The sequence below is a fragment of the Citrus clementina genome, unplaced genomic scaffold (genome assembly GCF_000493195.1).
Source record: "Citrus clementina cultivar Clemenules unplaced genomic scaffold, Citrus_clementina_v1.0 scaffold_5, whole genome shotgun sequence".
Classification (NCBI taxonomy): Eukaryota; Viridiplantae; Streptophyta; class Magnoliopsida; order Sapindales; family Rutaceae; genus Citrus; species Citrus x clementina.
Genome location: NW_006262201.1, coordinates 4215222 through 4242391, shown reverse-complemented (window position 1 = coordinate 4242391; position 27170 = coordinate 4215222). Strand labels below are relative to the sequence as shown.

Genomic DNA, 27170 nt, shown 5'->3' with positions numbered 1-27170 from the left:
ATCTGCATTCACGAGCTACCATACACAACGCTTGTCCTGCTGCTGCAAGTTCATGCTCCTGCTGCTGCAAGTTCATGCTCCTGCTGCTGCAAGTTCATCCACCACATTAAAGGCTACAAAATCACCGAATTAAAGGCTGGAAATTCACCGAACTAAAGGTCATTAACCACATTTACACTTATTTTTTACTTTATAAAGAGAATTTATGGTGCATAATTGTTAGGGTTATATGCAATAGGGTTTTAAAAAACAAATTACCCACATGATTTTGGTCATTATCTTGCTTATTTACTGATAATCTTTCTTGTTGGTAATGTAATGAAGCTTCTTTAACTTGTGAATTTGAAATTGAAGAGAGTGAATTAATAGCTCTTTAATAATGGTTGTGGGAGTTCCTAATTAAATATTATCCTTATGAATTTTCGGTTATGGCTACACTAGTTTATGCATTAGATCTTTATATAATTTTACTTATTGTTTGTAGTTGAACTTCATCCATGGGAATTATATATCAATTTTCTTCAACTGCGTATGCATTCATTATGCTACAATCTGGGTTTTCTCTATTATTTGTTGTAGAACCTTTATTTTACAATTCTAATTTATTAACAATTTGCTATTTGTTTTAGCATAAAACTATTGATAGTATACTATTAATAAATCAACTGCAAGTAGATAAAAACAGTTACAGCATTTCGTAGATATATTTGCCGTTACTTGTTAAGAATATTGTCTGTATTTCGTAGGTGTATTTGCCAATATTCATGAATGATCATTGGGTTCTCGGTGTGGTCGATATACTTGGGGGCAAGATTTCTATTTATGACTCCATGATAGACTTAACAAAGGATTCAGTTTTGGTGAGACAATTGCTGCCTGTTGCAGACATGATACCTCTAGTACTTCAGAAGATAGCATATCACGAAACACATCCAGACTGTAGTGAGGTTATTTCGAAAATTCCTTGGCCCATCGTGCGAGTGCGTGACATCCCGCAACAAAAATCAGGGTATGTACTATATATATAATGTGTTTTGAACATAATAATAAGAATGATGATTTTTAACAATTGATTTATATGAATTTTTTTAGTGGTGAATGTGGAGCATTTTTGTTGCGGTACTTGGAGGTCCTAGTCCATGGACTTGATGTCAATTCATAATGCCAACAAAATCATGTTACATAATTTCGACAAGCCTTGGTTGTAAAATTATTTGGGCATAGGTCATGGAAAAAAACTTTGTAGTGTCATTTTTTAGATTATGAGATGTAATAGTTGTAATGAGGATGTTATTGATATTTGATGTCATTAAAGACAATTGACAGCATTAATATATTTTATTTCTTTGTTATTTATATTAATGATAGATAAGATAGTTTGCACAATATATACACAAGGAATACACTGTAAGAGAATACATGACTGCAGTCAGGTATTTGCACAAATACACGACTGCGGTCGGGTATTTGGAAATAAACATAATACGCTCTGTGACAAAATACTCGACTGTAGTCGGGTATTTGCACAGATACACGACTGTGGTCGGGTATTTAAAAATAAACATAATAAGCTGTGACAAAATACTCGACTGCAGTCGAGTATTTACACAGATACACGACTGCGGTCGGGTATTTGGAAATAAACATAATAAGCTCTGTGACAAAATACTCGACTGCAGTTGGGTATTTGCACATATACACGACTGTAGTCGGGTATTTACAAATAAAAATAACAAGCTCTCTGTGACAAAATACTTGACTGTAGTCGAGTATTTGCATAGATACACGACTATGGTCGAGTATTTAGAAATAAATATGACAAACTCTCTGTGATAATCGAGTATTTGCACAGATACACGACTGTAGTCGAGTATTTAGAAATAAACATGACTAGTTTTGTAACAGCCAAAATACACGATTGTACTCGGGTATGTGCACAGAATAAAAATTCTTTTCAATCATTCATTATATTGATGACACAATCAATATAGATTTTAAACATATCAAACTTCAAATAAATGAAACTAACTATAGTTCGATTGCCTATCAAATAACACAAATCCAATAATTATTGAAATCGTAAATAAGTCGTAATATAATAGAAGTTATTTAACATTCATCATAAATTTTTGGCATATTCAACCCAAACACTCAGTCCATATTTTATAAGTCTCTGGTCGCCTCCCTTCAATACTTGTTCTTAGAAAGTCACACAAACATGTTTATTCATCTGCGAAACAAAAAGGTAAAAATTTATCACTAAATATGAAAGATATTAAAAAAATTAAAACAACAAAAAATAACAAGTATATAAGGTTCATAGTAGTCGTGTAACTTATTAACAATTATAGTATGTAAGTTTATACGTACACGTTAGTAGTCGTGTAACTTATTCACACACACGACTATAGTATAGTAATAGTAAAAGGATATATATAGTGAAAAATATATATTTTTTGAACCAATAGAATAATAAGGTGTCATAATAATTGAAATTTTTTGCACATTTTCACGACTACAGTCATGTAAATACATACATACACGACTGCTGTCGTGTATGTCGGGTGCAGAAAAAAATTTGACAACAACTTCAGATTTTAACGAATGTAGTTATAAAATCCATCAAATAACAGTCATATGATGCAAATGTAATGAAAATATGAGTTGCTTTAGTGTTTATCACAAACCAAACAAAACCCTAAAAATAATATAATGTCAACAAATTGAATAGATAGCCCAAAATAAAATAAAAAAAGTTTCAAATACCTTATTCATGGGATGAATAATACACCCAACTGCAAACAAACTCAGTGCATTAGCTGTTTGTGAGTGATTTTGAGTGTGGTGTGAGTTTTTGTATAGATGATAAATACGTGAGAAGCAAAGAGTGTTGTGAGTTGTGTGTGTGTTTTATATTTTTCTTTAGGGATATTTTAGACAATGTACCACATAAAAAGGCATACTTAGATAATTTTCAAACATGGGTATATTTAACTAAATACACTACTTTTAAGGCATATTTAATTAAAAACCCCGAAAACTACTGTAAGGGTGGGCAGTTTACGGTACGGTTCGGTTCAGGCCCAGAACCCGAATTAAAAGAAAATTGTGTTTACTTGAAGGTTTAAAGAATGGAAATGAAAAAATATGAATAAAATTTATATTTATTTGGTAAAATATAATTTGGGAATGATAATAAAATATGGGGATTCCGTAATTTGAAAATAAGAAATGGGAATTCTATTTTCATGGGGAATTGAGAATGAAAATGAGGGAACGGGGATAAAATTTATGTTTATTTTTGTATCATTTTAATTTTTTTATATTTTTCGAATTACTCTGATTCAAATCACAATTAATTTTATTATTTTAAATGTTATTATTATTATTATTAACTTTATTATTTTAGTTATTATTAATTACTGTTATTATTTTTTTACTAATATTATCATTATTAACATTTATCATCATCATCATCATTAACATTTATTATTATTATTATTATTGTTGTTGTTATTTTTATTAACTTTATTATTTTAGTTATTATTAATTATTGTTATTATTATTTTTATTAATATTATCATTCTTAACATTTATTATTTTAATTAATATTATTTTTATAATAATATTTATACATGTATCTAGTAAAATAAAAATTATATTATTTAATACTATGGGTATTTTGGTAAATTAATTCTCATTCTCATTCTTTATTCCCATTTATTTTGTCAAATAAACACATCAATGACATTCCAGCACATTCTCATTTCCCTTTATTTTTATTAAGTAAACATTAGAATCTCATTCTCATTCTTCATTCTCATTTCAACACATTCTCATTTCCAGCCCATTCTCATTCCACCATATTTTCATTTCATGAAGTAAACGCACCATCAGTTCAAAAAATATGAACTGTTCGGTTTTCGTCTATTCATTTGAACCGAACAGGGTAATTTCGATTTAATTTAGTTGTTCGGTTCAATTGAATATACAAAACCCATGATGTTAAACAAAAAGTTTGAACTATTTAGTTCTTGGGAAATTTTTTCAGTTAATTTTTTTATATTTACGCATCTAATATTTATTTCATGTTAAAAAAAGTTTGAACTATTTAGTTTTTAGGAATTTTTTTCAGTTAAAAAAATTATTTATTTTATTTACGCAACCAATATTTATTTATTTTATCTCCTATTTGTCATCTAAAGAGATACTACAAACGGATATCTAAAAAAAAAACTTTATTTTTAATCATGATAGTTTAATTATGATTTCTGAGTTTGATTGTGGTATTTAATGTTTACTCAGATTTTAATATAATTGAGGCTGAAGCCTTACTCTTTGGTATCCAACTTGCTAGTGAAATTAGTTTATCTTGGGATTCACTGCAAGTGCACTAAGACTCACATTGAGTTACTTTTGACTTGGATAGTTGCTGACCAGTAGTGTTTATTGTTACAAAGAAAGATTTTGGAAGTGCTCATCTTTTTGGAGATTGTAATAAAACAACTAATACTTCAGCCAGGTTTGCATTTAGCTGTCATAATTTATTGTATGGGCGTAAGATTTTCCACAACATTTAACTTGTTTTCTTTGAATTTTATCTTGAAAAAAATAAGAACCTTATTTCAAAAAACTAAAAGCATTATACTATAATAAGTAAGTTTTATATTACCATTCATATTTCTTTTAACAGTAAGGAATGCTCTATCTAAAAGTTATTAATTTTTTCAATTTTTAAAATCATAAAATTTATTGTAGGAGATAGAAAATTAAGACAAAAGTTTATATTAAAAGATTGCATATTAAAAGAATAATATTTGTTTAATAGTTTGGGTAAGTGGCTTTCAAACAATTTTATTTAGCTAATGTCACGGGATGAGTATTTTGCACAACAAACTCCTGTGGTACTTAAAACAACTTTTATGAGATAGTTGCAAAGTAAGCCTTGAACTTAGGGTTGGCAATGTGATGGGATAGAGTGGGATTTACTAATCTCAGTCTCGTCCCGAATATGCAAGTGGGATAAAAAAAAGTGTCACTGTCGATATATTTTTTTGGGATAAAAATATGTCTCAATCGCATCCCCAAAAAAATGGGATTCTGTGAGAGCCCATCTCAATTGGAAAAATTTCCATCCCTAGTTGGCAATGAGACGAGACGTGACGAGACTGGATTTGTTAATCTCAGTCCTGTCCCATAGATACAAGTGGGATAAAAAAAGTTCTACTCCCGTCCCTATATTTTTTTATGGGATAAAAATGTATCCCAATCCCGTCCTAAATGAGATGGGATCCCACAGGATCCCATCCCATCCCATCCCATCAGGAAAAATTATCATTCTTACTTGAACTTTTCGACTAGCTAAGATATGATACTTGCGAAAAAAAACTAGAGAGAAGAGAGAGTAATATAGTCAAAGAGAAAGCATAATATTCACAGGAGTGTGTACGAGAGAGTTTGGGAGCTTACAAATATACTTGATTTGTTCTTACTTCTTGTATGCTCAAATGGCAATCATCATGCCCTATTTTTAGGGCAGGCCTACCCTTGAATGTTTTATGTCTAGAGAGTTCTCAAAGCTCTTATGCTTAGTAATGCTTGGAGTGTTCCAGAAAAACCTATGTACAAGCTACATGCTACACTACTCTGGTAAATTCTAGAGATTTTCGAGCTATGTACAAGCATGAGAGTGTGTTACAGTGCATTGGAAAATTTTAAAATCAAATAAGCTAGCACAATTTCGTGCAATTTAGCCTCTTTGACTAGAAAATTTGAGCGACCCGTGACACTAAACACCGAAGTTTAAATCCTAAAGGAGATAGGGATTAGAAAATTGATTTGAACTTTGCCCACTCTCTCTTCTTTTTAAAAAATATTATATAATAATATCAAAAAATATTACACACACACACACGGTATACCCAATCAGATTAGTTATCTTTATATATTTTTTGATAAGGGAGCATTAGTGCTACTTGAATCCACTAAAATATTTTTTATACCAATGTATTCAAGCGTATCTTATCTTTTTTGCGAAATATTTTATTTTATTTATGATATCGTGTTACCTTCGCGATCATTATAATAATCATATTTTTATTTTAAAATGGGTGTGTATAGTATTTTAATAGATTTAAATATTTCCAACCTATATAAATATTTCGAGCATGTTGATCATTCATGACAAGCAAATGAAAATAGATGCATGATAGTGTGTAATCACATTCGTATGAATCATATTATCACAGAAAAAACAAAAGGCAAAGCGAAACACAGAGTAAAATTTTCTCTTAGCAAAATCAAATGATTACAGTGGCTCAAAATTTTTCTAACGCACTAGTTTAATTCTCAAAAATACATATTTACATAATGCCCAAGTTCATCCGAAATTTGATATATGAGTTTAGGAATTTCTGGGCGACGGAACAGCCACAACCCCCTGACTTTTTATGGCCGATAATTAGCAGCTTCCCAAATGCATACTAGCGAGCCAGATCCATCCTCTGAGGAAACCCACCAGCCTCATTATAACAATGCAAAAGAAGTACTATTATTGTATTAAACATCTTTTACAATAACATTTTAACTCAATAATAATCTTTGTGAGATATCTTAATTAGGCCAGTCTTCTCCTTTCCCTCTCTCGAACGTCTGTCTGGAAAAGGACATTGAAAATACGCAATTCCTTCAACATCGTTGTTTGATCAAAGTGGTCGCTTTATTAGCTTGGGGAAAAAAAAATCATTTGAAGTATGAACAAATTCATAACTTCATAAGGATATGTTTGAATTCAGGTGTTATAATTTTAATCCACAATTGTCAATGGATAGATTCTCTAGCTATGAATTGTAAGTGTTTTTGCTGAATGAACAAAGGTAAGCAGATCTAATAAAATTTTTAACCTCTATTTCCAGCAGGATTCTTTTAGGTGGCAAATTAAATAAATTAATTACTATTTAAAGACTGGTAACGTTATTGATGTTGTTTAATTTTATCAGACCATTACGAGTTTTCAAAAATAAAAATTGATGGGTGCCAAATTCCTCTCGAGAGCATGGAGGTTGGGAATGGGAAACAAGAGAAGTCCTTGGAGAACAATTAACATGCATTGTACTGAAATGGAGGTTATATTTATGGGTGGGCACCAACCCGCCCAATCCGTGAAACCAACCTAACCGGTGTGATTTTTTACAGGTTGGGTTGGGTTAATCAATGTTGTCATCACCCTTAATGTACTCCTCCTGCACTTCAGCGACTGTAGACATCTTTGTTAAGCAAAACTTGTCTGACTCGATTACATGGGAATAAGTGCAGATATAATATCTGGGAAAAAGAAGTTTCCATAATTTTGTACATTTATGAAAGACGCATGAATCAAGATTGAAACCTGCCTAACCGCAAAACAGTTTCTCAAACGCACATGAAGATGCGGATGCATACGATGAAATATGATTAAATAACCAAAAGGTTCTATGGATATGAGAATCATAAGGTTGAAAATAATCCCAATCAACAACATCACGAACGGCAGTCTTGCTGAATTCAACCGCACTGGCATCGATCCATGCCAGCAAAGATGTACCCATTGCTTTTATCTATCAGCTGCTTCACCAGTTTGCAACACTTTCCTTATCCTGAAGAGAAGCAGCCGATTAACAACTTATTCACAAATAATTCAAAGAAACTCAAGAAAGAATTCAAGAGAACAGTTTCTCAAATGCACAAGTTATTACATCACAAATAATTCAAAGAAACTCAGGAAAGAATTCATGAGAAGCTGATGACCTGAATATCTAATGCTGAAAAATTGACCAGACTATGGTCTTCTATTACATCACACAGCTGCTTTGTAGGCTTTCTGCAAGCAGAATTATTAACAGCTTGCATATGAAATATATTTGAACGACAGATATATGTCTCCAAATGAAATTACAATAAATGTCTCGACGGAGAAAGACTTGTTTGAAACCAAAGCAAGAAGCAGATGAGAAGCACCAAGAGCACTGTCATCAATACAAGAAAAACATGCATAGTGCCGGAATGAGGGTCATGTTAAACTCATTTCCTTTTTTGGTCCAAGTTACACGATAAAAGAAAAATAAAACTATTTAATATTTTACAGCAATTCAATTGATAAGTTATGGAAGTTCACTTCACGCGAAATAATATGATTATTTTCTCTAATATTGTCCAAGAATAGCCAGCAAATATGGGTAAATTTTCACTCACTGCAGCCAGTCAACATGCACATAGATAAAGGAGCAAAATAAAATGGCAACCAAAAAAAAAAAAAATTTATGGCTGCAAAATCTCAAAATTATAAACTAATGTCCGACAGATTCTGAAAATTCTACATAAGAAATTAGACCAAACAACAGTAATAAACAGATGTGAAATTTATATTTTAAAATCTTTCCATTTTGAACAAACTCTCAGAAATACACTGCTATTTCCAACAAACAGAAATGAAACTTACACGAAATTATGAATGTTGCTGGTTGACCAAAGATTAATTGACAGTGCATATATTTACTTTTTCTTTAGAATGGAAAATTACATTTACATTCCTTGAAGTGGTTAAAACACTTCTGTTGTGTCCAATTAACCCTTAATGCTATTGTCGAATCATTCTTTTCTTTGGGACATGAATACTTGATTGGCCACTTGCTTTCTCTTTTTCCCTGTGTCTTATTCTTTTGAAACATTGACCAGATAGATAGTTGCTATAACATCATACAACGCATTAGAAATCAACGCAGCAGCTATATCCGTCCATACATACGGCTGTCGCTTGATAGAACCCCAAAATGCACGAAAGGAAAAGAAGCTAAAAGCATTCCACCATTGACAAATGGCCATAAGAATTATTGCATGCCTTTTAAAATTCAGTGCATCTTTTGAGTCTTGACCTCCTGCAATCTAGGCAAGCAGTGTCATAGGTTAGCTCAATGGCCTTCTAACAATATCAGCTCCAACTTAACAAATAATTTCATTTTAAAAAAATGAAATTGCGAATCACCTTTTTGCTCATCATTGTCTATACTTTCTATGAATTTGCTGCCAACTGCTTCCTGGAAATGGTTTCATTTTAAAATATGGTGGCCGAAGAAACTTTTTCCTGAACTCTGCTTCTGTTTGTTCTTTAACTAGTACATAAGCGGCCAAGTTATCAATGCAAACAGATGGAAATAAAATATTAGTAAATTTTTCGTATTCCTGGTACAGAATTTGATTGAAATACTTTATGCTTTCAATTAGAGAGAAAATAAAGACAGAAGAGGAGAAGAAATCACCTAAAGCAGAGGATGATTGCAATTGCAAATCCCAGAACACCCAAGCTTTCAAAATTCACTCGCACAAAAAACTATCTCACTATCCTTGCCAGTATCCTTGTCACCATACAAGTTTCGAGCGAACAAACTGAATTCTGGCAGTTGCCTAAATAAGCTGCTAAATATCCTTAGCCTGATTACATAGATAACTGAAACAACTTTACTGAAGTTTATGTTGAATCAAAATAGAGTAAAAACTCTAATTGATCAAGAAGAAGAAAAACTCTCTTTAGAATAATCTCACAAAATTGCAAAAAGAGAAGAACTCTTAAGAAAGCTTTCAAATGCTTATAATAAAGCTTTTTATTGTTGAATAATAAAACTCAAATACAAATGAGGTATTTATAGGTTACAAGAAACAATCTAAACCACTCATTAAAATAACCACAAACTAATTTAAACCATTGAAATTAAACATGGGAAAAATACCTAATTTTCACCTAACTAAATTGATGTAAGCAATGACATCAAATTAATTTAGGTGTGGACTTATTTGGGCTAATATTCACCTAACTAAATTGATGTAAGCAATGACATCAAATTAATTTAGGTGTGGACTTATTTGGGCTAATATTGACTTCTCAACACTCCCCCTCAATGTTAGCCCCCATTCTTTGAATCATGCCAAGCTGACGACGGAAATGTTCAAACTTTCCAACACTCAAGCTTTTTGTAAACAAGTCAGCAATTTGTTCATCTGTCTTGACTTGCCTCATCTCAATCTCTTCTTGCAGAACTTTTTCCCTAACAAAGTGGTAATGCACTTCCACATGTTTAGTTCTTGCATGAAAAACAGGATTCTCCGCCAGCCGAATTGCCGATTGGTTGTCACAGTACAACAGAACTGTATAATCTAGTGGTTGATGTAGATCATTCATTAGTTGTATCAGCCACGTGCTTTCTTGAGCTGCCATTGCTGCTGCTCGATACTCTGCTTCCGTAGTTGACATGGACACAGTCGGTTGTCTCTTGCTACACCAAGAAATCGTTCCAGATCCAAGGGTAAACATATACCCAGTAGTTGATCTGCGAGTATCGTGATCTCCTGCATAGTCAGCATCACAGTAGCCAACTAGTTTGCAATTTCCACCTTTCTTGTATAAAAGACCATAGTCTATTGTACTCTTCACATATCTGAGTACTCGCCGAACCGCTTCTAAATGAGACTTCTTCGGATTTTGCATGTATCGACTCATCACGCCAACTGCATAAGAAATGTCAGGTCGAGTCAAGGTTAAGTAGATTAGACTACCCACTAATTGTCGATACATCGATGCATCTTCCAGGTCTTTGCCTTCATGTGCACACATCTTGGCATTTGGTTCCATCGGTGTTGAGATCGGCTTACATTCTAGCATCCCAAACTTCTTCAACAAATCTTTGGCATATTTCTGTTGACAAAGAAATATCCCTTCTTTCGTCTGATCAACCTCTAGCCCAAGGAAATGCTTAAGTTGTCCAAGTTCTTTCATTTGAAAACGAACTGACAAGTTCTCCTTTGTTCGGAAAATTTCTTCAACATCATCTCCAGTGATGATTAGATCATCTACGTACACGAGCACAATAGCTATCCTTTCTCCATTAGCTTTAGCAAACAAGCTGGAGTCTGCAGATGTTACTGAATACCCACTTTGAGTTAGAAATTCAGCAATCTTGCCATACCACGCCCTGGGTGCTTGTTTTAGTCCGTAGAGAGCCTTTCGCAGTTTACACACATACTCAGGGTGACCTCGGTTCTGAAAACCCATCGGTTGAATCATGTAGATCTCTCTATCCAGCTCTCCATGGAGAAAGGCATTCTTCACGTCCATCTGCCACAAGTTCCAGCTTTTGTTGGCTGCAAGTGCAAGTAAGACTCGGACGGTTGTAAGTTTTGCCACTGGACTAAACGTTTCGTCATAATCTAGTCCATATTGTTGAGAGAAACCACGAGCTACCAATCGAGCCTTGTACCTCTCGATTGACCCATCTGGACAGTGCTTTATTTTGTAAACCCATCTGCAGGATATGGGTTTCACATCTTTTGGCTTTGGCACGAGTTCCCAGGTCTGATTTTGCTCAAGTGCAGTGATCTCGTCTTTCATAGCTGTCATCCACTCAGAACTCTGTGACGCTTCTTCGAACGTCTCAGGTTCTATTCCAGTTGCTTCTTCAACTATGGCTGCATTAGCGTATTTGGGATTTGGCCTTCGGGTTCTTGTTGACCTTCGTAATGGAGTTGATTCTTCTGTTTCACTAGGCACACCTTCTTCATCTGGTTGTCGATACACCCCAGATTGCCAAGGATTTAGAGTTACTCTTCGTTCGCTATCACTATCGCATAGATCCCCAGCTGAGCTTAGATGAATTTGGACAGTATGCTCCCCCATCTTTTGTTGTAGCATGTCTCCGAATTCTTTCGAGTCTGGCAGCACTTCTTTTTCTGAGGTCCACCATGAGGATGCTTCATCAAACACCACATCTCGTGATGTGTAGCACCTTCCATCTACTGGATCACAACACTTCCACCCTTTTCGCTGATTGTCGTATCCCACAAAGATACATCTGACTGCTTTCTTATCGATCTTGCTACGTAGATGGTCAGGAACAAATACATAGCATACACAACCGAATACTCGAAAATAGCTAACTGTAGGTTTCTTGTTCCACAATTTCTCAAAGGGTGAAACAAACTCCAACCTTGGTTGAGGAAGCTTGTTGATGACATGAGCTGCAGTTCTCATACCTTCGGCCCAAAATCTTCCAGGTACATTCTTCGCATGTAGCATACTCCGGCAAATTTCAGCAAGGTGCCGATTCTTCCTCTCTGCTACACCATTTTGTTGTGGCGTATTGGCACAAGTATACTGATGACGTATTTGGCATTCCCGTAGGTATTGAGAAAACTCTCTCGAGCTATACTCACCCCCGTTGTCTGTGCGCAAGCAACGAATCTTTTGCTCCACTTCTCCTTCGACTATCTCTTTGAACTCTTTGAACTTTGAGAATGCTTCAGATTTTTCTTTCATGAAGAAAGCCCATACATATCTGGAGAAATCATCAATGAACGTAACCATATACCGCATTCCGCCAATTGATGGTTGCTTAACTGGTCCAAACACATCAGAGTGAATTAACTCTAATGGTTTCTTTGCTTTAAACTTCGACTCCTCGTATGGCAATTGATGTGCTTTACCATATTGACATCCCGCGCAAACAGTATTTGTTCTCACGTCAAGTTGTGGAAGTCCCTTAAGCATCGACTTCTTCACCATCACACTTAGCTTGGAATAACTAACATGACCTAGCCGCATGTGCCACAGATCTGCCGTCTCATTCCTTCTTGTCTTGTCTACGTATGCAGACTCAGCTGACATCACATAAACTGACTCCAATCGTCGTCCCTCCATCGTAGGGTTTTCTGAGATCTTCAGGTCTCGAAATACCTTCACATTTTGTGGACCAAACAAGACATAGTGGCCTGATGATGTCAATTGAGCTACGGATAGCAAATTTTTCTTCATTCCTGGAACATGGTAGACATCTTGAAGTGGCACTTGGTTGGGACTATATCGAGGTGTAACGATCGCTTTACCGATGTGAGCTATCGGTAACCTTGAGTTGTCAGCTGTTACCACCACACGATTTCCCTTGTACTCAGAACAGTTTTGCAACTTCTGTCTATCACCCGTCATGTGATTTGAGCAGCCTGAGTCTACGATCCAATCATTCTCGTAGTTAATCTTTTCTGGTGTTGTTACCGTGAGAGCTAATTCTTCTTCCTCCATAGCGAGTAATGCTTCGGCATCCCAGCTATCTTCACTATCTTCTTTAGAACTAGAAGTAGCAATATTGCTTTCGGTAGACTTCTTTTTGGACCAACAATCTCTCTTCATGTGGCCCTTCTTCCCGCAATTGTAACATTCGCCATCGAACTTTCTATTACTGTCACGATTCTTCGAAGCTCCCCCTGGACGAGAGCCATTCCCTCCCTGATGACTTTTTGTCTGTTCACCAGTCTTTCTAGATCCGCCTTTGTTGTGCTGTCTTGAACCACCTCTGCTTTGGTTGGTGTAAAGCGCTTCCTCTTCACCCTTTAGTGAGACTCCTCCCATTTTCTTGGCCATAGTTTCTTGGCCTGTCAGCAAATTTTCAAACTCAACAAGTGATGGTTGTGTCGGCCATCCTTGTACAGCGGCTACAAAGCTTCGGTATTCGGGTCTCAAGCCATGGACAATTATTCTTTTTATCCTGGCTTCCCCAATAGCAGCTGTCGGATCTAATTCTGAAATTTCACGGCATATCGACTTCACCTTGTGAAAGTATTGGGCAACCGCCATGTCGCGTTGCACCATTGATAGAAGTTCATTCTCGAGAAGTTGCAATTTTGTATCGTTCCTCTTCGAAAAGAGTGTAGCGAAGGTGTCCCACGCTTCCTTCGGTGATTTAGCATCCCGAATGTGCTCCAACATTTCTTCTTCTATTGTGGTCTTTAAAGCAAACATTGCTTTGCCTGCTTTAATTTTCCACTTCCGCAAGACGCCGTTAGCATCTTCCGCTGCCGGTTGTGTAACTTCACTACCACCGACAACCTCCCACAAGTCTTGACCTTGAAGGTAAGATTCTATACACGTTGCCCACGTGTTATAGTTTTGGTTGTTGAGCTTCTTGATTCCTCCAACAACTTGAAGATCACCCATCGTATCGACAAGACTTTGACTACACCGAACAATCTTGAGTGACTACCGTGCAGAATAATACACTACTCTTGACACAAAGAAGCTCCCTCTCAAGGTTTGTGATAACCCCAGCAATAATCTCAAGAAATCTTTTCTGATGTGGAAGATCAGTCAAAACTGCAACCACAGAGCATACTCGGAATTTCAAGAGACTTTACAACCAATGCTCTGATACCAAATGTTGAATCAAAATAGAGTAAAAACTCTAATTGATCAAGAAGAAGAAAAACTCTCTTTAGAATAATCTCACAAAATTGCAAAAAGAGAAGAACTCTTAAGAAAGCTTTCAAATGCTTATAATAAAGCTTTTTATTGTTGAATAATAAAACTCAAATACAAATGAGGTATTTATAGGTTACAAGAAACAATCTAAACCACTCATTAAAATAACCACAAACTAATTTAAACCATTGAAATTAAACATGGGAAAAATACCTAATTTTCACCTAACTAAATTGATGTAAGCAATGACATCAAATTAATTTAGGTGTGGACTTATTTGGGCTAATATTCACCTAACTAAATTGATGTAAGCAATGACATCAAATTAATTTAGGTGTGGACTTATTTGGGCTAATATTGACTTCTCAACAGTTTAATCTTAAGAGTTTCAAAACAGTGAAAAAGATGATATAGTTGATGACAAAAACCTCAGTTATCCATAGTGACAGGTTCGGGTTCAGGCTGATGAAAAGAAACGCAGCTTCTGACATGAGGACTTAAAATTTCTTGGCAATAACATGGGGAGCCATCAAAACCTAAAATTTCCCAACAATGCAATCATACTTATGGCTGTCACTTGATAGTACCTAAATGCACCAAAAGAAAAAGAAGATAACTATGTCCAACCATGAAACGTGTTCAAAATTTTGGAAGAAATTGGTGAAAGGAAATGGTTTCATAGTCTGAATGAAGGCAAGATTGCCACAAGAAGTAGAATATTTTTCTTTGTGTTCTGTTTCTGTTTTATTGTAACAGATGGAAATAAAATTTCCTGATTTAGATAAATCAGCCAAAACATATAATTTTTAGAATTACCTGAGTTTAAGCTTTCACTAAAAACCTTCTCTTTTCCACAGTCCTTCTCTGCCTGCTTCACGGGTACATTAGCACCAATGAAATTAAAATTTTATCTATCAACTGGTCAAAAGCCGAATTATGGAGACTTGTGAGTTAGGCACTGGTCCAAAGAAAATAAGGCTGAAGAAGCTGCCAATAATTTACCTCCTTTTGCTTTATTCCCCAATCTAGCACCATTCTTACTCTTCACTCTTCAGCACTTCACTTGTCAAAAATGACTCGGTTCAAGCGTCTCAATGAAAGTTTTCTAACATTTGAAGACAGACAGAAAACAGAAATTACCATCATCACACTCATATCAAAATTTTAGAAACTCTTGCATATATTCCAGATACAGAAAATGATTCAAGATACTTTACGCTTCCTAATTAGATAACAAATAAATACAAAGCAGGAGAAGAAATTACCTGAGGCTGAGGATGATCGTAATTGCATTGCAACCGCTTGAGAATTTTGTCAAGGGCCTCCATTCACTTGCAACTGCCAACTGCTGCCTTGAAACAGTTTCATTTTCTTTGGGTTCTGTTACTGGCAATACTTCCACCAATGAGATTCTCATTGCATATCCTGCCCTGCTTCCTGCATCATATGATAAATTTAGTTGAAAAACATTGGTCACTCCGTTAAGGAAGCAGACCTTGAAAAGAAATCAGTCAACTCAAAATCAAAATTAATGTAGACTTATGAATTAGGAAATGGCCAAATTATCTAGGCATACCAATAATTTACCTCTTTGGACATCAACCTAAGTCCAGTCGCGACAGCTCTATTCTGTGGGAAATTAAGCTTAATCTGAGGCAAATGTGAAATTATGTACATCACATGGTAACACAGATGAAACTATGCTATTTAGGTACGACTGTTAGATAGAAGGAGATAACAACACATACCTGCCAAAACAAACAATTAGGATTACCCATTAAATTCTTCAAAATATAAAATAAATAATAGATTGCGAACAAGTGACATATGCAGTCAACCCTAGGTCAACAGAATCTTTGCACTGAACCCCCTTCCTCTGTCTGACGGTTTATGGATGCTTAAATGTCATCTATAAATAGAGACACAGAAATATATAATGTATCTTTGGATGCATAAATCAATTTCTTATAGCAATAACGATAATGGGATCTTTCTCCATTAATCATTTTGAAGTTCTAGAAAATCCAACATCTAGGGGTAGTTAATTTAAAGGTTAAAACATTGTAATCAGAATATAGAATAGCATTTAGGTCAAAGCACTAGAGCTAATAGAAAATTTATTGATTTTAACTTCTGGAGAATTTGCAGAACAATGTAACAGAGTACCCACATTAGGGGCCAAATTATGCAGTGGCATGATTAGCACAACAGCTTCACTAAGCTCATTGCAAGAATTGATATAATAAAAGAAAAAGAAGGATGTACTTCCAAGGGACACCTTCGCCGATTAAATATTATTTTATCTGGATCGTTAGCATTGTAATTAGAAACAATAATGAAGGAATTCTCAAATCAATGAGTTTTTCATTTGAATAGCTGAAACAACTTTACTAAAGTTTAATCTTAAGAGTTTCAAAATAGTGAAAAAGATGATATAGTTGATAACAAAAACCTGAGTTATCCATAGCGACAGTTTCAGGTTCAAGCTGATGAAAAGAACCACAGCTTCTTACATCAATAGTTTATTGAAAATAACATGGGCAGCCATCAAAACCTCAAATTTCCCAGCAGCAGCTTAGTGCAATCATACTTACAGCTGTCACTTGATAGCACCTAAATGCACCCCAGAAGAAAAAGAAGCCAACAGTGTCCAACCGTGAAACTTATTCAAACTTTTGGATGAATTTGCTGCATGGAAATGGTTTCATAATCTGAACAAAGGCAAGATTTCCGCAAGAAGTAGCATACTTTTGTTTGAGTTCTGCTTCAGTTTGATCTTGTAACAGATGGAAATAAAATATTAGAAACTTTTGCATATTCCTGGCATAAAAATTGATTGAAATATTTTATGCTTTTGAATTAGAGAACAAACAATGACAGAGCAGGAAAAAGAATCACCTGAGGCAGACGATGATTGTAATTGCAAATCCCAATACACTCAAGCTCCCAAAATTTACTCACTCAAAAAACTATCTCATCATCCTTTGCCAGTCCCCACCAGTACCCAGCGAACAAACTAAATTCTGACATTTGCCTAAATAGGCAGCTAAGTATCCTCAGCCTGATTACATGAATAACTAAAACAACTTTACTAAAGTTTAATCTTAAAGAGTTTCTAAACAGTGGAAAAGATGGCAGTTGATTAAAAAAAAGAAAAACTGAGTTATCCATAGCGGCAGGTCCAGGTTCAGGCTGATGAAAAGAACCGCAGCTTCTTACAATAGCATGGGCAGTCATCAAAACCTCAAATTTCCCAGCAGCAGCTTAATGCAATCATACTTAAAATAGTCACTTGATAGCAAATAACAAAAATGCAGGAGAAGAAATTACCTGAGGCCGAGGATGATCGTAATTGCAGTGCAACCGCTTGGGGGTTTTTTCAAGGGGCTCCATTCACTGCCAACTGCCAACTGCTGCCTCGAAATGGTTTCTTTTTCTTTGGATTCTGTTACTGGCAATCCTTCCTCTAATAAGCTTCTCTTTTCATGTCCTGCCCTGCTTCCTGCATCACATCATACATTTGGTTACAAGAAATTGGTCACCCAGTTAAAGTAAGCAAACCTAGAAAATTAATCACTCAACTCAAAATCAAAATTAATGTAAACTTATGAATCATGTAATGGTCAAAATAGTCAGGCATGCCAATAATTTACCTCTTTTGACATCAACCTAAGCTTGTGCAGAAAATTGTCAATAATGGCAATACGTGCAATCTGTGGCAAATTAAGTTTCGTTTTTTGGTTGTCGGGACCTCGAAAGGTTATTATTCAACTCCAAAGCCAAACTAAATGTAGGCCACTTGTCCTGCAAAAGAATTACTCATATTGCATTAATAATCTTTTACAGTAACGTTACCCATCCCACAAATTAAAAATCGTATATTCATAGGATATGAAAATCAGAATATTAGAAAGTAAGTATTGCAGATTTCTGATATAGAGTTTGATTCAAAATGCTATTTACGCTTCTTAATTAGATTAAAAACAACAACAAAGCAAATCAGAGTAAGAGAAGAAATTACTTGTCAAAGCCCAAAATGGAGATTGGGAATGTGTGATATCTTAGGCCAGTCTTCTCCTTCCCCCTTGCGGTAACGTTCTTCCAGAAGGTCACACCTCCAAATGCGCAATGTCTTCAATGTTGTCGTTTGATGAATGTGGTTGGGCAGTGCCTTTAATTTGGGACTATTCCCAATTGTCAAGGAAGAAAGACGTGGCATGATGATGATGACGGTGTTTCCCGTTCTTGTAATCCCATAATCCCACTCCTCCAATTCCAGCATCAAAGAAATTGTGAGTGATTTCAATTTGGGGAAGGCAATAATAACCGATGAAGATGAGCCATGATGATCACTTTCTATCCCCAAAAATTCATCACCCACTCTTTTCACACTCTCCATGCGATATATGTGGAGATTTTCAAGGGATGGCAATTTTCCCAAAGGAGGCAGCTGCTCGCAATTTTCACAGGAAGAGAGATCTAAACTCTTTAAGTTGGTTAATGACGTCATCCAGCTGGGGAAAACAGTGTTGCCTCGGTAGTACTCTATCTCTAATTCCTTTAAATTGAGAGGTGGTTGTAGGGCTTCAAGAAGAAGTTGATCGTACTCGTTCTTCCTCCTTTCTCCTTCTTCTTTCTTCTTATCAAACCGAAGTCTCAAACAAGAGAGGTATTTCTTTTTGTCAAGTTCTAATCGCTTAGCCTCGCCCACTTCTGATACATCACCCAGTCTACATATACCACACACTCGAAGGTTTTCCAAGTTTTTGAGAGATTCAAGCCTACATGCTTTCCTACAATCAACACCTCCTCCTCCACTCACGTGGAACTCATCCAAGGTCCTGAGACCCGTTAATCTCCCAATCCCTACTGGCATGTACCTTAAAGAACTAGTACCTCTATTTCGTAAATGCTTCATGTTTATTAACTTCCCAATCCCTTCAGGTAATTCTTTAAGATTAAAACATAAACTAATATCTAACTTTTCTAGATTATACAACTCGCATAATGTCTCCGGTAGTTTCTTTATTCCCTGATAAAACAAATTAAGGTATCTTAAATGTACCAGCTTTTCTATGTTTCTCGGAATCTCCAGAGTCGAATACCAACTTGAGTTATACGATTTGCCAAAATCTAATGCCCTTAAACTTGTCAACTCCCTAAATAATTCTTCTAGGATCTCACCATTTAATAATGAATGATCAGATCTACTATCGTTAATTAAGAGGGTACGCATTCTTTTAACTCTAAGAGTGGAAACCGGTAATGAAGCCCCTTTACTAAAGATTAACATTAAATGACGGACCTTCTCATCAAGAGAGTTTGTAGAGTTTGTGACGTTTAGTTCCTCACTACCATTAACTTCCAACGAAAAACATTCATTTTGACTAACAAATTGGGCAAAATCATGTACCATATCATGCATCTTGCACGCTATAATACGATTATCATAACGTTTCTCAAACTCTTGAAAGAAAGAGCGAGAAGCTAAGATGCCAAAATACTCTTCACCTATAGTCTCCAACTCCTCATCTTGTTCTGCTGCTTCTGCACTAAGATAACCTTGAGCCATCCACAAAGTAATTAGTTTGTCTTTTTCTATATTGTAGTCTTTTGGAAAGACAGCACAATACGAGAAACATCTTTTTACTCTAGATGGCAAATCGTTATAACTCAACCACAAAGGGGTTAGAACACCTTTCTCGATCTCTTCTACCTTCCATAAATCACTATTTAAAATTCTTTTCCACTCTTCTTCAATTTTTTTAGAGCTCATGAGACTTCCCATTGTCTTTGCAGCAAGAGGTAAACCTTTACACTTTCTTGCAATTCTTTGACCAGTTTGTTCCAATTTTTCACACTCCTCAGTGGAACGACCGAAAAATGCTAACCGCTTAAACAATGCCCAACATTCTTCTTCAGCCAATTCCTTGATAGAGATAATATCTGTGGATCTCATCATGCTCACAATTGACTCCTTACGTGTCGTAATTAAAATTTTACTTCCATGGAGACCTTTCTTTAGGCAACGGTAGAATGGTTCCCATTTAATGTAATCTCCGTCCCACACGTCATCTAAGACAAGAAGAAATCTCTTTCCCGCAATAGATTCATCAATACTTATAAGAAGAGATTGCAATGCATCTAAATTAGAAGTTGAACCAGTCAAAGCTTCAAGCATCGCTTTGGCAATCCTAAACTCGTCAAAAGTTTCTGATACACACACCCATAAAATTTTGTCAAACTCTCTCTTTACCTCAACATGATTACATGCTAGTTGTGCAAGAGTTGTTTTCCCGATGCCTCCCATACCAACAATTGAGATGATATGAAGGCCTTTTTGTTGCTCACTGCTCTCACACAACAGCATGCTTAAGAGTGCATTCCTCTCACCAACTCTACCACAAATCTCTTCCTCATCAATCAAGGAGGTACTCTGCACACGCCTTGGTCTTTCACTACTTTTACTGCTACTCTCAAATTTAAACATGTCTTTTTGGGTGGCAATATCATGTAGCTCTTCACTGACTTCTTTGATCTTGTTGGCAATGTCATGACGTAGAAAGACTTGTTTGAATCCAAAACAAGAGGCGGGAAAGCAGAAACAAACCTTCTTTTTCTTATCAGCGCCACCCTTAATTTGCAATTTGCCTCTTGCCGTGATCCATTCATCCAACACATCTTCAATGTCGTAGGATGCGTACTTGAGCCTACCCAGCCAAAGTCTAATAGCTTTGTCCTTCACTTGCTTTTCCTCTGCATCATCGCTAACAGCTTGAATGGCTTGAAGGTGGCTGGTAAGGCTTTTCACTTCTTTTTCAACACCAACCACAAGCTTTACCTGTACCACCCCAGACCGAATGAAAAATTACGAAACTTCATGGAGAGTCTTGTACATATTGCTAATGAATCCTATCCAAATTTAATGATTTTATGAACCTTCCACATAAGAATCGTGAAACGGATTTCCTTTCAAACTTTTGTCAAATTCTCAGTCACTTAACGAGTACTAAAAATCATGAAAATCAATCTAAGCATGCCATAAAATGTGACTATCAAATCCTAAAAAGTTGGAGCCCCAAATCCAAGAATCATAAAAGATATAAATTCAGTAAAGAGACTATATCAGAAACCAAATTAAAATTTAAATTGAAAGGAAATTATATGAAGTCACTTACCAAACTCAAAGAATGTAAGAAAATTATGAAATTTTTCAGAGATAAGTTTTTACTAAACATTTAATTAATGACTATTTGACAAACTTGAATGTTATGCAAAAACTTACCTCAACATCGAACTTAGCTCAACATGGAATATTTATGTGGAGTTAAAATTGTGGGTTTTGATCATTTCTTAGATACGGGGGTTACAGTAAGTTACCAAAATATAGGTAGTTATTGAGAATTTAAATGAAATAAAAAAAAGTGGTTACTAACTACATCACATTTTAATTAAATTCAATTCAAATTTCAAAATTTAAAATGCCTAAATAAGTAAAATAAAGCAAAGTTAATGTTTTCGATAAAAACAAAACCAATTAAAATCATTAGAAGTATTTATAATATGGGGGGTTTAACTTCGATCACCTGTTGTATTATCTCTTTAGCAGCGAAGGAAGTCAGCTGCTCCACGAGAGGGGAAATGACGGCATCAACCATGGTGAATACAAGAGGAGACAAATTGATGTTTGCAAAAGTGATCAAAAGGATATTGAAGTGTTTGTGAAAATGAATTCCGGGCTATTGCATTCTTATTTATACTTCATCATATGCATGGCTTTACTTCTCGACCACATCAATAATAATAATAATAAATGCAGCATAGCATCTTCCCTTAGCTTTATTTCAATTGTGAAACTTTCACTTTTACTAGCTGAAGACAAGTATGAATACCACAACGGTTGATGCAAGTTATCTCTAAGAGAAGTAAGGTAGGTTCTTGACCTTTTGATCAAGATAACTCATTTCATCATTTGGAATTAATGTTACTGATCAATTTATACATTTTTATACAATTTGCTGGCATATCTTCCTAATTTGAAATCTACATTTGAATAGCAATACACTTTCCTTGAAGCTTGCATCCCAATTTTATAAGTTATCCGCAGCTCGCACTCAATTCAGTATTCCACTCATTGTATATCTACTTCTTAGAAGTTTGAAGCGGTTGAGTAATTCAAAAAATGAAACCATTTTATTTTATCCTCTCCTCATTGACCATATTTATTCATATGTTTAATTATTAATAGTACTTAACATATATATGTCAAAAGTATTTTAATCACAAGCTTCATAATTTTACATGTGTCAACATCATGTTTCTTTGAGGGCCCAAAATGATCTTGACGGTAATCTTTGAGCTTAAGCATAACTATGAACGCAGTGATAAATTTCATTACTTCGTTTCTTGTAATTACAAACAATACTGGAGAAAAATCAATATTCGACTTGAAAGGTCCGAATCGCTCGATATTGTACAGAAAGTCCGAGATTTGGACCATACATCATAATTAGGAGGGGTTTGATTAAAACCACCTCTTCGGCGCTTGTCCTATCTGACCCATTCAAGCCGTGAAGAGCTAAGGACTTGAGTTAAATGTTTGATTGATTGAAAACTTTATAACTCCTGCAAGAGAGCAAAATAGATTAACAAACGTGAATCACAAGCAAGTAAACATGCACAAAAATAAGAGGCAGGCTTACGGTTTGCACACCACATATCTTCACGTCCCATTTTAGTTAACATCGTCATCATCCTTAATGTACTTCTCCTGCACTTCGGCTACTGTAGATATCTTTGTTAAGCAAAACTTGTCTGACCCAATTATATGGGAAAAGTGTGGATACAATATCTGGGAAAAAGAAGTTTCCATGATTTTGGTACATTTTTGAAAAAAGCATGAATCAAGCTTGAAGCCTACCTAACGGCAAAATTAGTTTCTCAAACGAACAAGTTAGAAGATGCAGATGCATATGATGAACCATAATTAAATAACCAAAATGTTTTATGAATATGAGAATAACAAGATTGAAAATAGGTGAAAAGAAGGATATCCGAAATAATCCCAATCAACATCGCGAACGGCAATCTTGCTGAATTCAACTGCCCTGGCATCCATGCCAGCATAGATGTACCCATTGCTTTCATCTATCAGCTTCACGAGTTTTGCCACACTTTCCTTATCCTGAAGAGGAGCAGCCAACTAAGATCTTATTCACAAATAATTCAAAGAAACTCAAGAAAGAATTCAAGAGAAACTGATGACCTGAATATCTAAAGTTGAAAAATTGACCAGACTGTAGTCTTCTATTACATCACACAGCTCCTTTGTAAGCTTTCTGCAAGCAGAATTATGAACTGGTTGTATATAAAATACATTTGAACAACAGATATTACTTATCTCCAAATGAAATTACAAGAACACCATACAACCAGATTCCTTAGGCTGAGTGAGGCAAGAGGCAATCAATAAGCATACTATCAAGGGCAACTATTGCTCCTTTACATATTGGCATCTCAATGACAACACTGGATGAATTTGCAAGTAGGGAAATTATCACTTGTATACCCTTAGTTTACTCAATTATCAAAAATACTACAACACTTTGAGGGTGTATCAATCGTCCACCCTAAGTTGACAAAATGTATCAGCCGACCACCAAACCGTTAGTTGCCGTTTAAATATGATAACATCAGAAGGGTAATTTGGTCTTTTCATATGATACAAGTGATAATTTAAGGGTATACAAGTGCTAAAAAGAGAATTTTATGGGTATACAAGTGATAATTTTCAAGGGTAAAATCGTCAATTCACTGTAATTCCGTTAACTTTCAAACGACAATTAACGGTTTGGTGGTCGGTTGATACATTTTGTCAACTTATGGTGGACGATTGATACACCCTCAAAGTGTTGTAGTATTTTTGATAACAGAGTAAATATAGGGTATACGAATGATAATTTCCCTTGCAAGTATTCAGAAAGTGGTTTGAATTCATTGAAAGAATGACAGCCAAATACAGAACTGAATGATGACTGAACATATACAGGTCTTAGATAAGAAGCTGCACCGCATATGTCATCAAAGCATGAATGAATTAGACTGGAATTTGATAACAAGCATACCATCTGGGACCTAACATCTCCATCCAAACGACACCATCTGACCCAAGTTGACAGACATCAATATGACTGTATAGTTGCTGAATTCTCCATGTTATCTTCTTTTCAAGATAACTCTTTCTTAAGATCAAGAAAATTTTGTGAAACCACACATCTATATTTTTAGGACAGGCACATTTTAAACACTTATTCATTGAGTCTGATCAAAACAAAAGAGGAACTGTTTTTCTGACCCATTCATTGTTACTTAATAAATTCAAATAAAATTTGGCTAACATATACGCTTTCTTTTGACTTCCGAGACAAGATATGGCAAGTTGAAATCTAAGGCTGTACTACGGCCAAAGCCAAAAATTGTTCACTTGCATCTAAGAGCTGTCTCTGGACAAACAGGATGGCATTGCCATTGACAAATTTCATAACATTTGTGTAGGCATTGCAGTGTGGCAGTAGATGGCAAGGGGAGGTAACAATTGAAAATGATAGAAACAACAGCAGAAATAGCAATGAACATAATTTGCATCATTGATTCAGCTAGAATTCAAACCTGTACTTAGCAGAATGAGGGTCCTGACCGAGAGCATGCTGTAAATATGACAAATCTTGCACATCTGTATAGTACTCGAGATTAAAAGCTGCAACATACCCAAAGTAATTGATTGGTGAGGAAATGTAGCAAATAGGAGCTTGTGACAATATCTGATATTTCAAACTAAACAAACAAGTAGGAGAGATACACTTAAAACCACACCTAGCTTTCCATGATTCTCAATCAGATCGATTAGACAAGACATTGACATGGGGAAGTTCCAGATGTAGCATCGTAGACAATGAGAGAAGCAAAGCACTAACATACTTCCCGGGGTCACTGCAAAGATGCACATCAACTAGATGCACTGCAGTCAACTGCATGTGCAAGGAACCAACTGAGAATTGCACAATTCTGGCATCAAAATAACAAAGATGAATTCATCTCAACTCTTTGAGTCCCTTCATAGATGTAAGATGTAACAATACCCTGAGATTTAACTTCTTTATGAGTCTCATTATAACAGTCTTGGCATTGGAATGAAGAAAAAATAATTCAACTTGGCCAGGAAAATCAAACAGAAGATAATGATCTGCAAAATACCAAAAACATTAACGTTTTAACATTTTTATGAGTCTCATGACAGCATTATTGGCATTAGAATGAAGGAAAATGGCCTCTTCTTACCTTTCAAAAGTGGTTCTAATTTCGACTGCAGCCAGTCAATATTCTTCTCTAGATAGTCCATACAATACACAAGACCTAGTTTATCATAAAAACACCTACTTTAGAAACCATAGAATAAGTACATGCTCATTGAATACAAGCATATCACTGCAAAAAGAAAGAAGACGGCATATAAAGTCTACCAATCATTGTCCATAAAATCTCAACAGCATATGAACATTGCCACTTGATTGAAGTTAATTTCACGAAATTTGTTGTAAAGCAAAGGAATATCATTGCGTGATAAAGCAAGAAAGAGTAAACAACAATAGGCTGACTAACCTCCATTGGGACCAAGTGAATACTCCATCATCACATCACTTAGTCTAATGAGGTCCTCAATATTCACAGCACACTCATTTCTATATTAACATCAAGGAAGTTTCCAATTGAACTAATTATACTACAACAAACCACAGCATTTGTAAGAAAGTTCAATGACAAAGTATGCGGCAAACTATCATTAGCAGGATCTAAATTGATGACTGCAACCTTCCTGCGTAAAAATTAATAAGTTACTACCTAAGCAACCATATAGACCAAATTGGCATACAGCTTGCCACTGAACACATACAACCTTCACGCGCATGTTACCATCAATGTTCACTTAAAGCTAATCCTATAACTCAGTTATTCCCTACCGCTCTTACATTCATTTAATGGGCAAAGCCCAAATCAATTTTTTTGGTCATCAAAGATAAAGCTGCTTGAAATCAAGAAACGAAGTTACCTGCCAACAAGGCTGAGAAACTGAGTTATGCCATTGCAGTAAGTGGTCTTTCCCGAGCCGGGCGGACCAATCACCACTTGCCCAAACACCATTCTCGCTCACGCTCACGCTCACGCTCAATTGTTTTCTTTTTTCTCTTTAACTTAATACTCTTGCGGGAAATTCGTCGAACATTTAATCCGCACTAAACAATTCACGTTTAACTTTCCAGATTAAATCGCAATCATAAGAAATTGAAAAAGGAAATAAATTAATCATAAAATCAGCTCTACTCCATTATTTGTAGAACTGCTACAAAAAAGCTCTCAGTCAGCGGGAAGTCTCTGGACCTGAAACTCTGACTGAGCTGAGAGCGGGAGACTGTGATTTGAACATTTGAACAATTTTATACCAGCAATACAACATCGGTTAACGGAAACAACTACGTAAGGGTGGGCAGTTTACGGTTCACGGTTCGGTTCAGGTCCAGAACCGATAATGTTAAAAAAAGTTTGAACTATTTAGTTTTTGAGAATATTTTTCAGTTCAAAAAAATTATTTATTTTTATTTACACAGCAAATATTTATGTATTTTATCTCTTGTTTGTCATCTAAAGAGATACTACAACGAATATCTAAAAAAAAAAAACTTTATTTTAGTCATGATAGTTTAGTTATAGTTTTTGGGGTTGATTTTGGTATTTAATGTTTACACTGATAATGTCGATGTTAACGGGTTGTTCTGGTATTTTCCTTTAAGTGTATTCGGTGTGTGCAGATTAAAGGATTAATACTTTTTATGTCTTTTAAGGT

At 35.3% G+C, this 27170-nt stretch overlaps 1 protein-coding gene, 5 long non-coding RNA genes and 1 pseudogene across 7 annotated transcripts; 1 reads left to right on the top strand and 6 right to left on the bottom strand.

Moving 5' to 3' along the window:
• The first annotated feature begins 15 nt into the window (after nt 1-15).
• Nucleotides 16-1332, top strand: LOC112098292. The gene is made up of 3 exons (XR_002905403.1): nt 16-158; nt 747-1009; nt 1093-1332. It is a non-coding gene; the product is annotated as an uncharacterized LOC112098292 (long non-coding RNA).
• Nucleotides 1333-8684: 7352 nt separating this feature from the next.
• On the bottom strand, nt 8685-9630 carry LOC112098294. Its single transcript, XR_002905410.1, has 3 exons — nt 9294-9630; nt 9020-9146; nt 8685-8919 (listed from the first exon to the last, which is right to left on the bottom strand). It is a non-coding gene; the product is annotated as an uncharacterized LOC112098294 (long non-coding RNA).
• A 5075-nt stretch (nt 9631-14705) lies between these two features.
• LOC112098298 lies at nt 14706-15359 on the bottom strand. The gene is made up of 3 exons (XR_002905414.1): nt 15275-15359; nt 15089-15140; nt 14706-14808 (listed from the first exon to the last, which is right to left on the bottom strand). It is a non-coding gene; the product is annotated as an uncharacterized LOC112098298 (long non-coding RNA).
• Nucleotides 15360-15676: 317 nt separating this feature from the next.
• Nucleotides 15677-16779, bottom strand: LOC112098289. 2 transcript variants are annotated; one of them, XR_002905398.1, is made up of 3 exons: nt 16725-16779; nt 15860-16020; nt 15677-15709 (listed from the first exon to the last, which is right to left on the bottom strand). It is a non-coding gene; the product is annotated as an uncharacterized LOC112098289 (long non-coding RNA). The 2 variants fall into 2 exon arrangements; XR_002905397.1 differs by lacking the exon at nt 16725-16779 and adding an exon at nt 16538-16718.
• A 930-nt stretch (nt 16780-17709) lies between these two features.
• LOC112098299 lies at nt 17710-18017 on the bottom strand. The gene is made up of 2 exons (XR_002905415.1): nt 17926-18017; nt 17710-17774 (listed from the first exon to the last, which is right to left on the bottom strand). It is a non-coding gene; the product is annotated as an uncharacterized LOC112098299 (long non-coding RNA).
• A 279-nt stretch (nt 18018-18296) lies between these two features.
• LOC112097792 (putative disease resistance protein RGA3) lies at nt 18297-21930 on the bottom strand. Its single transcript, XM_024183371.1, has 2 exons — nt 21859-21930; nt 18297-21113 (listed from the first exon to the last, which is right to left on the bottom strand). Exons 1-2 carry the CDS (start codon nt 21928-21930, stop codon nt 18297-18299), a joined length of 2889 nt encoding a protein of 962 aa, XP_024039139.1.
• Nucleotides 21931-22867: 937 nt separating this feature from the next.
• LOC112098284 lies at nt 22868-26482 on the bottom strand (annotated as a pseudogene).
• Between the last annotated feature and the right edge of the window lie 688 nt (nt 26483-27170).

Bases quoted from the DNA above. Each gene is read 5' to 3' on its own strand.
- LOC112097792 (XM_024183371.1), bottom strand. From the start codon at position 21,930: ATGGTTGATGCCGTCATTTCCCCTCTCGTGGAGCAGCTGACTTCCTTC. The intron at 21,114-21,858 runs GTGATCGAAGTT...GGGGTGGTACAG, and splicing joins CTAAAGAGATAATACAACAG to GTAAAGCTTGTGGTTGGTGT.